General features: G+C 41.5%; 1 protein-coding gene across 1 annotated transcript in view; it reads left to right on the top strand.

The window, feature by feature from the left end:
• LOC127003622 (keratin, type II cytoskeletal 1-like) overlaps positions 1–15,000 on the top strand; it is an 81,219-nt gene that overhangs the window by 55,689 nt on the left and 10,530 nt on the right. Inside the window, exons 2-3 of the mRNA XM_050870529.1 lie at positions 3,957–4,207; positions 7,309–7,656. Of these exons, the coding sequence (XP_050726486.1) occupies positions 3,957–4,207; positions 7,309–7,656 (599 nt within the window). The remainder of the gene's footprint in view (positions 1–3,956; positions 4,208–7,308; positions 7,657–15,000) is intronic.

Genomic DNA, 15,000 nt, shown 5'->3' with positions numbered 1-15,000 from the left:
AAAGACAAGACAAGCAAATGAATAGAATAAGAAAGAGAAATGAAAACATGAAAGGAATAAATGAATAAAGGAAAATAGAAGGAAATAAGACAAACAAGCAAATGAGCCATGAGAAAGTAGAGAAAGAAATAAAGAACATGAAAGAAAGGAAGAAAGGAAGGAAGATAGAGGGAAGGAACAGACACACAAGCAAATTAATAAAGCAAGAAAAAGTAGAGAAAGAAATAGAGAGAACATGAAAAGAATGAAGGGAGGAAGGGTGAAAGAAGGAAAGAACGGACATAGAAAAAATAAATAGAATAAGAGAAAAGAGAAATAAATATAGAGAATTGAAAGGAAGGAAGGAAGATAAAAGGAAAGACACAGACAAGCATATTAGTAGAATAAGAGAAAGGAGATCAAGAAATAGAAAGAAAGCATGACAGGAAAGAAGGAATAATGGAAGATAGAGGGAAATAATGAGACAGGCAAATTAACATGGTAATAAGAAAAAAACAGATAAAAAATTGAAAAACAACATGAGAGGAAGCAAGGAAAATAGAAGGAAAGAAAATGGGAGAAAAAAACGAGAATGCAAAAAAAAAAGAACAAAGATATACAGACAAGCAAACGAATAAAGAAAAAATAAAGAACTGAATAAAAAGTATACATAAAGAAAAAACGATAAATAAATAGAAGGAAAACACTAAAGAATAAAATAGGACAGGAAGGAACGGAAACAAGGAAAAGAAAACGGAAAACAAGCTACACATACAAATACCTTACACACTGCCATTACATCACGCCTGAGCCTCTACGACCGTTCTCTTACTATATATAAACACAAGTCGGAAGGCCAAGTGACAGCTGACTAAACGACGGAATTGGAAAGTGGCAAGAAACACAGCACCAAGACTACGAAACACTGCAGGGAAGGCCAGTCTCTCTCTCTCTCTCTCTCTCTCTCTCTCTCTCTCTCTCTCTCTCTCTCTCTCTCTCTCTCTCTCTCTCATTACCTACATACCTATCAATCGGTATCCTCCCTCTCTAAGCCTCAATCCTTAATAGACATATTTACTATAGTACTCAAACTAGTAAGTAAATCAGCATATATTAAAATCTCTGTCCAATTACAACTTTTTATAATGATAAGTATATATGACAATGCGGGATATAATAAACCAATTACCTAGGGAACAAAACAACTACAGAAGGAGACAAGTTAATGAGCGAATCAATTAAAAAAAAAACAATGTAAGTAATGAATACCTAGGAAAATAAATATTGACCAGCGCGCGGCAACACTCGCCACAATCAGCTGGTGCCGCCGCCTAGTGCTGCCATCTGTCGCTTGGCTGTCAAACACGCGACTCCTCCTCCATCACCACTGTCACCCTCCCCACAACGCTATTCTTCATAAGCATGATTAACACACACACACACACACTTTACTTTTTGCACTCACAATGCTCTCTTTTTATTATCTCCATAGTGCATTGTGACAAAAAGAAAGTTACGGAAAATGATAAACAAACACACACACATAACCATTAAAAAGCTACACTTCCTGGACCATTAAAATCACGGCAACCATTACTCACCACAAACTTAAGATCATCACAACCATTACGTGATAGAGGCGTTAACCATCATAATCAACAGTCATCACAATCCAGTCACCACAACCATTACGAAGCACAAACGTTAACAATCACATTCTAAAGTCATCACAACAATCATCCCCATCATTACGCAGCACAATCTCTGGTCATAGCAATCATTACCCGTCAACAATCAAGTCATCACAGCAATCGAGACTCACCACAGACATTTCACAGCACAATCGTTACCTAACACACGACACATCATATAACAGACTTTCTACAGTACAACAGACTTTATAGCAGACAAAAGGCCATTCGACACAATTATACAGACCGCACAAAAGACAACTGAGTACGAAATGCGTAAGGCTACTAGGCTATACATATAAGAGACAGCATCTTATCAACTCGAGTAGAAATGACTAAACTTTTGCAAACCCAATCTTAAAATCTGTTCTTGTTTAATCCGTTTTTTATCATAATCAACATTAACCAAAAATATAAAACTATAATGAACGGCCTCATTTTGCAAGCTATCACCAAATCAAAATAATACATTCTAAGTATACAAAGCATATTATTCTATATTTATCATGCCCCTTTTTCACCAGATTTACCTCAGCATAGACTAACTCTCTTTACTATGAAGTGGACAATCAGCATACATCCCGGTGTCAACCCTTTTTACCCATCTTTACTCATTAACACCATGCAAACTGTCCAACTTCTAATTTAATGTACCCTAACCTAACAAAATTTACTGTGATATAACCTAACATGGCCTAATCCATTCTTCTAAACTTTACACAAGAACACTATGCAAACTTATTTTTTCCACTCAATCGATTAAATAAACTAACCTATCTGACCTTAATCAAACTCAATGTAATGTAGCCAATTAGTGGACAATCAAGGACTAACTCCTTTTACCCAATTTTACCTATACCAATGCAAACTATTGTCATTCAGACTAAATTATCACATAGTCCAACTTTCAACCTATTCATCCTAACCCATTTTCCTAAGTCCTCCCCAATAGCAGTGTGCAAACTATTCTCATTCAATCAAACTTTAAACCTAATTCAGCCTGACCTAACTTATCTTACTCTGACGTGACCTAATAGACAATCAAGATCTAACCAATTTTACCCAACTTTACCCATTATCAGTGTGCAAACTATCCTCACATAGTTCAACTCTTATTGTTATCTGACCTAAGCTAACTAATCTCACTGTGATGTAAACTAGCCTATTAACACCTCAATCCAGCCTTGTTTATCCTACTTAACACTGTAAACCTACAAATACGCAAAATCTTTCCCTATTCAGTCTAACTTTTTCTTTTAAACTAACACAGCTTAACTAACATAGCCTAAACTAACTTAACCTATCCTAATTTAACGAACTCTACTAATCTAACTTAACCTAGTGTGACTATATCTAATCAAAACCCTGTTATTTATTTTCCTTTGCTGAAAGAGTATGGCTTAAGGCAAAACAGCTAAACTAACGTAGGCTAAACTAACTTAACCTATCCTAATTTAACGAACTCTACTAATCTAACTTAACCTAGTGTGACACGGCGACACTATCTAATCAAAACCCTGTAATATATTTTCCTTTGCTTAGGCTAAGGACAAAACAAAATTACAAAAAGATATACTCAACAAAAGCAGGCAAAGGGAGATGACAAAAGACAGATGATCAAAACATATATCCAAAGGTATTTTGATCCCCTTAGTTTAGCTATACACACAAACCAACACCCACCACTATGGCACTATGTAACACAACACAGCACGAGTACACAGCAAAACGAACACACAAATCACACGAAACACAATACAAAGGGCAGTCTTTCGGAGAACTGAGCGTCTTCCACCCCCCTACCCCCAACACACACACACACCATATAGTTATTATTTGTATTTTTCATAGAGAATATTTGACTTCCGCGGGGCATATATATTTTAGTTAGAGGATTAATTCAAACATCAACACTTAGCATAAATAAAGTTCTGTCCGCCCCTGTGACGCGGGTGAACTTATAGAGATTTACCTTACCTTATTTACCTTACTGATACTCACCGTATTTACATTATTTATATCTCTTGAATAACCCTCAACACAGATTTTACGGAGCACAGGTAGACCAGATGTTAATTAATGGAGGTCCTTACAGGTAGACTAGATGTTCGTTAATGCAACTCCTCATAGTAAGCGTTAATGCAGCTCCTTACAGGTAGACCAGATGTTAATTAATGGAGGTCCTTACAGGTAGACTAGATGTTGGTTAATGCAACTCCTTATTAAGTAAGTGTTAATGCAGCTCCTAACAGGTAGATCAGCTGTTAATTACTTCTTACCTTGCAGTGATGGCGGCAGGTGACCAGATATTGTTGATGGCGGCGGCGGCGTTGATGGCGGCCGTTGCCATCACACAGGGGAGCAACCTCGGCGGCGGCGGCAACCAGATAGGCGGCTCTGGTGGGGGCTTTGGCGGCGGTGATAGCGGCTTCGGGGACGGCTTTGGCGGCGGCGATGGCGGCTTCGGCGGCTCCTATAGCGACGGCGGCGGCGGCGGAGGTGGTGGTAACTTAGGGAATGACTTTGGTTTCTCCCACGTGAGTCTCCTATATTTTTTTTTTCTGGGTAATGATCTTTTTTTTTTATTGGGGGGGGGGTTCCCACGTGTTTCTTTCTTTATTTTTGTTAGTTTGTTTCCGAGTCCTGGTTTTTGGTCTTTGTTTTCTTCACACCTGTCTTCATTTATTTATTTATTTGTTCGTCTGTTTATTTCTGAATCTTGGGTCTTGGTCTTTGTTTTTTTCCTACGTGAGTCTTCTTTATTTTTTCGTTGTTGTTGTTCTTGTTCGTTTGTTTCTAAGTCTTCTACCTGACTTTGTTTTTCCCACATCTCACTTTTTCTGTGTGGTTGGTTCTCTGTCATAACTTTTTTCCATTCTCATATCAGACACGACAACACACTAGAGAGGTCATGGAAGTCGTACAGGTCGTCTTACACCCATGCACACGTAACTAAACGCAAATAAACGCACTTAATGATGTTGCACACAAGCTGGATTTTTATTTTTCTCTCGTAGGTCATATTTTAATGGTTTCTAATCCTTTATCTTTTTCAACTTTGATATGAGAACACCACAAGACCCTTCAGAGGCCACAGAAGGAGTAGTTATCACACATACACAATCCTTCTTCACACGTTCTGGATTTTTATTTCTCTCTCGCAACTCATTTTCTTGGTTTTCTAGTCCGTCTCCTTCTTCGAAATAGGTATGACAGCATGACAAAACGCTAGAGAGACCTTAAAAGTCTTACAGGTGATCACACGTTCACACACACGCAATTAAACACACAAAAACACACGCAATTCTTCTCCACACGTCTTGAATTATGGTGTACCTCCCACAAGCCTCATCATATTCAACCTTTTTCCTAGTCTTTAATCTCTTTCCACTTGGTTATGAGAGCACGAGACACCAGAGAGGCCATTGAAACCGTACAGGTCGTCACACGTTCACACACACGCAAACACACGCAAATAAACACAAACAAATCACCACCTAGATTTTGACTTTTCTCCCACTAGCCTCATATTTAAGCCTTTTCCTCGTTCTCCACCTTCTTCCACTTAAGTATGACAACACGACAACACGCTAGAGAGGTAATACAAGTCGTTCAAGTCGGCACACGTTCACACACACGCAAATAAACACGAAAACACACTTAGTCCCCATGTAGACCTGCCACTAGCCTCATATTTCTGCCTTTCTCTAGTCCTCTACATTTTTCCACTAAAGTATGACACCACGAAAAGACACTAGTGAGTTCACAGAAGCCGCAGGGATCGTCACACACGCAGACATACGCAAACACACGCAAAAAAACATGCAAAGAACGTCTAACATCCTCACCACACGCACACAGCAGGCAACTCGCGCACGTGTCCACCCCGCGCTTTGTCCAATCTTGTATAATGGAAGGTTAGCCTCTAAAACCTCATTGCCGCGTGATATATTGATAACACTTCCTAAAACTTCTTCCCAGTACGTAAAGTTAAGGTTAGGGATGTCGAGTTAGTGTCAAGATCCCCCGTATTGGTTTTATATTAATTATGAGTAAGCCTTGTGTGTGTGATGTGTCTTGTCCAGTCCCATTTTCTGTTTGTCATATATAAAAATGAGTCTTCCTCCTCCTCCTCCTCCTTGGGGTCGTTATTATTGTTATTATCATTATTAGTATTATCATTATTATTATTATCATTATTATTATTATTATTATTATTATTATTATTATTATCATTATTATCATCACTTCTACGGAAAGTTTATCTCTGTCCCTTTTGCGATTCGCGTTATCTCTTTCGTTATATGTAAGTTATATATAATTTCTTCTTCCTCTTCTTCTTCTTCTTCTTCTTCTATTATCACTATTACTATATATTTCTTCTTCTGAAAAGTAGTACTTATTATTTATTAGGCGATGAGCAGTCCCATTAGAGAGCGCCTGTGTGTGTGTGTGTGTGTGTGTGTGTGTGTGTTTTAATACATAGCAGTCTTCCACCACTCTCATGTTCCTCGCCTCGTATGTTTTCAGAGGAATTAATTAGATGAAGTTAATATTCTGCCAGTGTTCATATACCTGAGAACAGATATCACCAAAGCAATTACACCATGCGTCGAATTTCATAAGCAAATTTTAAATTCAATGTGTGTACGTATATGACTACAGCCGACTTAAATGTTTGATGCAGTCTAATTCGTCTGGTATTGCTGCAAACGTTCACAAATAAATATTATATCTAGCTATAAAACGAATGCTAAATCATGGATCAAATGTGTGATATTGCTATAAATTTTTCAATGTAAATTATGCAAAATACACATAAAACCTACTTCAGTAATGGAGTTTATGTCATATTCTTTGTTTTTCTCTTTTATTTTATTTTTTACTTAGTTTTACCTATATTTCATTTTACTCAATACATCCCATCTTATTTATGGTCCCTGGTGCTGTCCATATTTCCATTGCTACTGTGTTATCCATCCTGGTGTAAGATTAACTAAAATACAGCGCTATACACGCAACAAAGGCACCGGAAACATGCCAGTCAGTAATGAAGCTCTACACATAATGAACAAAAAAGTAAAAAAAAAAAGGAATCCATTACCCTGTACCCTAACCGTTTCATGCTAACAGGAAATGCAACAGAAATAGCTCCACACACACACACAAAAAAAAAAAATACATGACACCCTTTGCACGCAGCCATAGTAGTAGGCAATCCTCTTTATCCCATAACAACCCATTTTTTCACCTTTTTCAATTAACTAACCTTTTTTTACCCTCTCTCTCACAGTAACCTCACAATGCAAACGTTTCTTCACTATTAAGTCGTTTCCTGTATATTCCAACCCCAAGTCAGTGTTATAATCCTCCCAGTCGGCGTTTTAATCCTTTAAAAATCCTACTAATCCTATTTTTCTTTCTTCCTCAGGTGCAGAGCGTCAGCCCTCCTATAATCCCCATCGGAGGAGGAGGAGGAGGAAGTGGAGGAGGAGGAGGAGGAGGAGGTGGAGGAGGAATTAGCTATGGAGGAGGAGGAGGAGGAGGATCAGGAGGTGGATTCGGAGGGGGAGGAGGAGGATCAGGAGGAGGTTTTGGAGGGGGAGGAGGAGGACATATCGGAGGAGGAGGAGGATCAGGCGGTGGTTTTGGAGGAGGAGGGGGAGGACACATAATTGGAGGAGGAGGAGGGGGAGGAGGAGGAGGGGCAGGAGGAGGAGGAGGAGGAGGCGGCACAATAGGAGGTTTATACGGCACCCCAAACCAAGGAGGAGGGGGCGGAGGGGGTGACTGCAGGCCTAACGTGCAGATCTCCGTGGTGACAGCGACGCAGTTCATCCCCACCACAGTAGTGAGCACCCGCACGCGCGCCATCCCCACGACCATCTTCCGGGAGATCACACGCACCCGCATCATCGCCTCCACCATCGTGCAAAGGGATGTCGTTACCTCAACACCGCCGCCCATTATACAAACACAAACGCAGGTGAGAAAAGGGGGATGGGAAAGGGAGGAGGGCGGCAAACTAATGGGTAGGTGTATGTATGAGGATGGAAATATGTACAAGGGGGGGGTAGGTGTATGTTTAAGTATGTATAAGGGGGTAGGGGTATATATGAAGGGGGTAGAGTATGTATAGAGAATGCAAGCTAAGGGGTAAGGAAGAAGAGGGAAGGTGGATAAGGGATGCAAGTTAATGGGTAGGAGAGAAAAGTCATTAAGCGTTGAGACATGATTTAATGGGCAGAAGAATATAAGAAAGGTAAACTAATGCGCAAGAAAGAAGAATGAAGTTGTATAGGGGCGATGAACTAATGGGTAGGGTAAGACGAACTAATGTAAAGATGTATAGAAAAAATAAACCAAAGGATGGGAAAGAAGAATCAATGCTCAGGTGTATAAATATGAACTAATGGAACTAGTGGGTAGAGTAGGTGTGTAGGTATATAGGAAAGGTGAACAAAAGAGTAAAGGAAGAATAGTCAAGCGATTGGGTGTAAGAAAAGGATCAGAAACTATGAGAAAAATAGGTACAATAGAAGGAAGGAGAGAGAAAAGTACAGAAAAAGACGAAGGAAATCATAATAGCATAGAATCTGGACTCCTGCATCTCACTTCACTTTAACAGACACATATAACCCAATCAATGGTGAAAGTTGTAATTGGAGAAACAAACACGTAAGGCCAAAGAGCATGCAGGTGAGGAGAGAATAGAGGAGAAAGATAGCAAAGGTTAAAGCATTGGATCCCGGAGCAAAAGTTTAAAGTCTATTGCATCTTGACAACAGAGGAGAGAAGAGATTGGGCTATTGAGAGGAGTGGAAGGCAACAATAAAAGAGGAGGGAAAGGTGAAAGGATGGGAGGAGGGAGGAAAAGGATGAAAAGAGAGAAATGGCTAAAAGGTTAAGGGTTAGGGTGGAGGAAGAAACAGCGGAGAGAGAGGAGTGACGGGAGAAAAGATGGGAGGAGGAGGAGGAAGAGGAGAAGGGGGAGGAGGAGGAAGTATTCTATAGAACCTTCTTCCGGGAAAGTTTAGATGAATTCACGGGAGAATGACAAAAGAGAGAGAGAGAGAGAGAGAGAGAGAGAGAGAGAGAACATCAACATAACACAACAACCCATCCCTTTCGTCCCTCCCTTTCTTCCATTCACTCAAATACACCATACAAACATCCCTTCCTTTCCCTTCCTTTCCCTTTCCTATTTCTCCTCTCCCTTTTCCCTCTCACCCCTAACCTCACCATAACCCTACAACCTTTCTCTCCCCTATCCTTCAGTTTCCTTCATTCATACAAACACATCTCATTCACAAACCTTCCTTCCCCTTCTGATCTCCCTTCCCATTTTCCCTTTCCCTTCTCACCCCTTACCTACAGCCCTGCATCCCTTCTCTCCCCTTCCCTACGCTTCTTTTCCATTCACACACCTCATTCACAAACCTTCCTTCCTCTTTCCCTCTCCTTTTTTGCTCCCTCTTTTCTTTCTTCCTTCCCCATCTCGACCTCATACACCCTACAACCTCTTTCTCCCCTTTCCTTCCCCTTCCTCTTTTCACACAAACACACACCTCACTCAACCTTACCTACCTCTCCAACCCCTCTCCCTTTACTCCTCTCCCGCCAAAATTCTCCCCTCTAACCCCCCTCCCTCTCACCTCTCCCTTGCAGCTACTGACGGAGACCAAGTACGTGACCCGCGCCCAGATCCTGACCGACACCCAGTTTCTGACGCAGACGCAGTTCCAGAGGGTGACCGAGACCTCGTTCTCCACAAGGATCCAGGTGTCCACGACGACCCTGGTGCAGGTGATCACGAGGACCGAGCAGAACAACCAGGTGAGTGCCAGATGTTGTGTTCCTTCCTTCTCTCCTGCCTGCCTGCCTTTCTTCCTCCCTTCCTATGACTTGAGTTTTCTTGAGGGGATTGTTATTAGGGACTGTTAGGGACTGTTCGATCAACCAGGTGAGGAGCTTTTAGATGTTGTGTTCTTTCCCGCCTTCCTTCCTTCCTTACTTACTTTCTTCCTTCCTACAAGTTGAGTTTTTCTTGAGGGGAATCGTTTTAAGGTAAGGCTACTCTGTATTTGACTAACCAGGTAAGTGACTTCTAAGTTGTGTGTTCCCTCCCTCCTTCCCTCCTTCCTTCCTTCCTACGACTTGAGTTCATAAGGGGAGTGTTTTAAGACGAGACTGTTTTGCGTAGACGATTTCCAAAAGTCGAAAGGAAAAATTAATTGCGTTTTAATGAGTTTTTTTCATGTTTCTAGTAATGAAGCTTTGTCAGTCTACCACAAAGGTTTTAATTTTGATGGCGTCCCCTTACGTTGTATTTCTTGGAGTGGGATGAATTTGTTTTTTTTATTTTCTTTCTCTTTCTCTCTTGTTTGTCTCCTTGGCCATAACAGAAGTGGAAGAGATGGGGAGGAGGCGGGGGTGAATAATGGGGATGAAGGGAGGTAATGGGATAGATGAGGGTGGGAAGATTATGTGAGAGAGAGAGGGAGAGAGAGAGAGAGAGAGAGAGAGAGAGAGAGAGAGAGAGAGAGAGAGAGAGAGAGAGAGAGAGAGAGAGAGAGAGAGAGAGAGAGAGAGAGAGAGAGAGAGAGAGAGAGAGATTAATAGCCCTTCATTAACCCTAGTAAATTTAAGTTTCTCTTCATATCTCCGCCTGTCTCTTCTCCTACCCTTGCCTCCTCACTTTCCCTCACTTCCTTTCACCCCTTCCCTCCATCTTCTCCTCTCCACTGTAGTACTCCACATATCACGTCCCTCCCTTCCCTCCAGACTGCAATTCCTTATCTCCATTTCTCCTTTCCTCCACACTTTCCTTGTCTCCTTCACCTCTCCCTTCTTACACACTCTCCCTTCCTCCACACTCACTCCATTCACACTCCACTTCTCTCCACAGTCTCCACTCTCCCTGCACTCTCCTTGCCTTCACACATTCCTTCAGTCCACACTCTTCCTTCCTCCTCACCTTCCACATCCTCCCTCCACTCCTCAGCTCCGACATCCTCTCTCCTTACCTTTCCCTCCCTCTGTCACCCTCTACTCTCTCCCTCTTATACCTCACTCCATCAACTTTCCCTCTCTTCTACACATCTCAATCCCTCAACATCCCTCCACATTCTTTCCTCCCTTACTTCCCCTCCTCGCCTTCCCTCTTTACCTCTTAACAACCTCTCCCTCACCTGTCTCTCTCCTTCCACACCATACCTCCTCTGCATACTTTCCTCCGTCACCTTTCTCTCCTTCACCTCTCCCTCCATCCCATACCCTCCACACACACTCCCTCCCTAACCCCCCTTTCTCTCCCCCCACACAGATCCAGACGCAGTTCCAGACCGTGTTCCAGACCCGCACGGAGACTCAACAGGTGACGAGGACAGTCCAGGTGCCTCGGTACTTCACCCAGACGCTCACCTCACACTTCCCCGTCACCGAGACCTCCATCGCCACGCAGAACCACTACTCCACCGTCACGCAGACCATCACCATCCCCTCCAACTGCGGCGGCGGAGGTGGTGGCGGCGGTGGTGGTGGTGGTGGTGGTGGTGGTGGGTTTGGTTATTCGTATTAGGTAGTGTGTGTTTAGGTGAGAATTTTTATATATGTCTTTTCTTTATTTTGTCTGTCCTGTGAGTCTTTGTGTGTGTGTCTGTGTGTGTGTGTGTTTGCGTTTAACCTCTTTGCTGTGCTGTTTTGTATGTGACAATATATAACTTAACTTTTGCCTCTCTGACCTTCCTTTGAAATTCCCCTTCCCTCCTTTTCCCTTCTTCCTCCTCCCTCTACGTAAATCTTCAGCTTATTTCCCTACTGTCTAATTCCCCTTCCTCTCCCTCCCCTTACTCTTTGTCCTTTCCCACTTATCCCCCTTTTCTTCTTCCCTTCCCTTGTTTTCCATTACTAAGAGATATCACTTATTTATCGACTCATACAAACCAACAGCATCTACTTAACTGTGTGTTCGTTTAGAAGGGAGAGCCTGTGATATGGGCGTCTGTTCTCATATTCTAATCTTTACTTATCTTTTGTGTATACTCTGTCTGTATTAACACTAAGTTTTATATGTATATCTGAAGAGCGGTGTGTAAATGTCCTCTGGTTGTCTTGTTTTGCTTCGTGATGCCTCGTGCGTGATTAGATGATTTTTTTTAAGATATGTTCATTATTTCTATTATATTTCTATTGTATAATTATGTGATTCTTCCACTTTTTCGACGTGTATCTGTTTAGTCTCTCTCTCTCTCTCTCTCTCTCTCTCTCTCTCTCGTAAATAATTTTTGAGTCTTCCCTTTCTCTCATTTCCTGAAACGAGGATACAAATAAAGAAGCATTTCCGGCAACAGGTGTTCGTTTGTTTGTTTGTTTCTTTCTTTACTTGTTTGTCTGTGTGTCTGTGTTTGTGTTTGTGTGCGTGCGTCTGTGTTTGTCTGTGTGTCTGTGTTTGTGTTTGTGTGTGTGCGTCTGTGTTTGTCTGTGTGTCTGTGTTTGTGTTTGTGTATGTGCATGTGTTTGTCTGTTTGTGTGTGTTTGTCTGTTTGTGTGTGTGTGTGTGTGTGTGTGTGTGCCTCATTATCAGCATACTTGCAAGGAAAAACATCGTTATTGCCCGCCTCTTCTTCCTCTTCCTTCTCCTCTTCTTCTTCTTCTTCCTCCATCTTCTAACCCTTATTCCTCTCCTCCTCCTCCTTTACTTTCATCTCCTCCTTCTCCTCCTCCTCCTCCTCCTCCTACTTCATATCATCCTCCTTCACCAGCTCCTCCTCCTTTTCCTCTTATATTGTTATTTTAAACATCATCATCGTTATCTACCTCATTACATTCCTCCTCCTCCTCTTCCTCCTCCTGCTCCTCCTCGTCCTCCTCCTTCTCATCCTCTTCTTTCTTAATGCACTATCATCATAATCATCATCACTGTCATTATCATCAACCTAATCAGAGAGAGAGAGAGAGAGAGAGAGAGAGAGAGAGAGAGAGAGAGAGCGACAGGTTACGAAAGCCAAATTTATCCCTCCGGAAATCGCTGATTTGGCGTTGAGAGTGAAAGTAAAAGAAAAGAAAGAGGAAGGTGAACATTATTATTGATGACGAAACAGTGGACGGAGTGAGTCTGTGTGACTGTATGAGTGATCAGTGGTATTAGGTATAAGGGGAATTAGCTAAGTGGTATTAAGGTATTAGGTAGAAGTAATATTAAGTAAAAGTGGTATTGGGATAACAAGTAAAGTGGTATTAGGGTATTGAGTATAACTGCCATTCGTTAAAGAGTGGTATTAGTGGTACTGAGTATTAAGAGTAGTAGTAGTAGTAGTAGTAGTAGTAGTAGTAGTACTAGTAGTAGTAGTAGTGGTGGTGGTGGTAGTAGAAGTAGTAGTGGTCTTAAGAAAAAGTGGTGAAGGTTAAAAGTGCTTCAGTAGCATTAGAGAACTCTTAACTGCGTGTGTGTGTGTGTGTGTGTGTGTGTGTGTGTGTGTGTGTGTGTGTGTGTGTGTGTATGTGTGTGTGTGTGTGTGTGTGTGTGTGTGTGTGTGTGTGTGTGTGTGTGTGTGTGTAATCTCTCTAACGCAGCCTTCAACTAACTTTCATCTGACTTTAAACGAGAGAGAAAAAAAGCTGAATTTCTTACCACCAGATGTCTTGCCCATTCCTCCTTCCTTCCCTCCCCCATCACTCTCCCTCCCTCCCTCCTCTTCCTTCCCTCCCTCCGTACCTCTCTTACAATTTCTCCTGTCCTTCCTAGAATATTTCCAGACAGAGAAGGAAGTGCCTCAAACTCTCTCTCTCTCTCTCTCTCTCTCTCTCTCTCTCTCTCTCTCTCTCTCCACTTACGTGAGCGCGCGCGCGCACGTGTGTGTGTGTGTGTGTGTGTGTGTGTGTGTGTGTGTGTGTGTTTGTAATTCACCCTGATCACGAGTTGGACTCGCAGTCGCCAGCAATTACCCCCCGAAGAGTAAGCTCCTTATAGTCGATCTCTGGGTACTGCCAGGACCCTCACACACCACACACCTCATCCCCCTTGCTGAAGGTGGGATAGTAACCACTCCTTGTCAGCGGAAAAATTCCGGCCGGAGCGGGGCTCGAACCGTCGCCTGTCAGACCGCGAAGCTTGGCAGCACAAAACTTTAACAGACTGAGCTATCAGAGGTGTGTGTGTGTGTGTGTGTGTGTGTGTGTGTGTGTGTGTGTGTGTGTGCTTACCTTAATGTAAACAGAAAACAAAATATGCTCGCTTCATTACCTTTATTTAACAACAAAAATTATAACAATAATAATAATAATAATAATAATAATAATAATAATAATAATAATAATAATAATAATAATAATAATAATAATAATAATAATAATAATAACAACAAAAGAATCATAGAAAACAATAACAAGAACCCAGTTTTAACTATTCCCCATTTAAAAAAAAATAAAGACCTTTGTAGAAAAGAGGATGATAAAGATGAATTCGACGAAGAGGAAGAAGAGGAGGAGAAAGATGATGAAAAGACATAATATGATAAATGAAAGAAAATATTATAAAACTACCCTGGAGAAGTGAGGAAGAGAGAAATCGTAAGAGATAATAAGAAAAAGAAACACGAGGAGGAGGAAAACGAGGAAGAGGAGGAGTCGAGAAAATTATGTTAATGAGGCGAGAAAAAGGAAATATCACACCTTTATTACGAAGAAGGAGGAAGAAGAAAGAGAAAGCGAGATAACAAGAAGAAGGATTAGACTTAGGAGAACCAGAAGGAAAAGAAGAAGAAAAAGAACGAAACATATGACACAGAAGAAAGATGGAGAGAAACAGGGAGAAAAGGGGACGGAATAAGAAAACAAGGAGGAGAACGAGAAAAGAAGATAAAAATGAGACGAATGTAGAGGCGTATAAGAACCAGAAGGAAAAGATGGCGAAAAGATGACGAACTGAAAAACAGGGAAAGAAACAGAAAGAGAAAAGGGGACGGAATAAGAAAACAAGGAGGAAGAGGAAAAAGAGAAAAGAAGATAAAAATGAGACGAATGTGGAGACTTATAAGAACCAAAAAGGAAAAGAAGGCGAAAATATAACGACCAGAAAAAGAGGGAAAGAAAGAGGAAGGGAAGGGGAAGGGAAACAAGAAGTAAAAAGGAGGAAGAAGAAAGGGAAAGAAAGATAACAAGGAGACAATTGAGGTGACCAAGGGGAAAAAAAGAAGAAAATGTGACGAACAGGAAAAATAAAGGAAAAAAGCAGGAAGAAAGGGAAGGAGTAGGAAAACAAAAAGTGGGAAGAGGAGGAGGAAAAAGACAACGAAACTTAAGGGGAAAAAAGAGAAACAGGAAAATTAGT

Source organism: Eriocheir sinensis, chromosome 25, assembly GCF_024679095.1.
Source record: "Eriocheir sinensis breed Jianghai 21 chromosome 25, ASM2467909v1, whole genome shotgun sequence".
Lineage (NCBI taxonomy): Eukaryota > Metazoa > Arthropoda > Malacostraca > Decapoda > Varunidae > Eriocheir > Eriocheir sinensis.
This window is presented reverse-complemented; position numbering and strand designations above follow the sequence as displayed.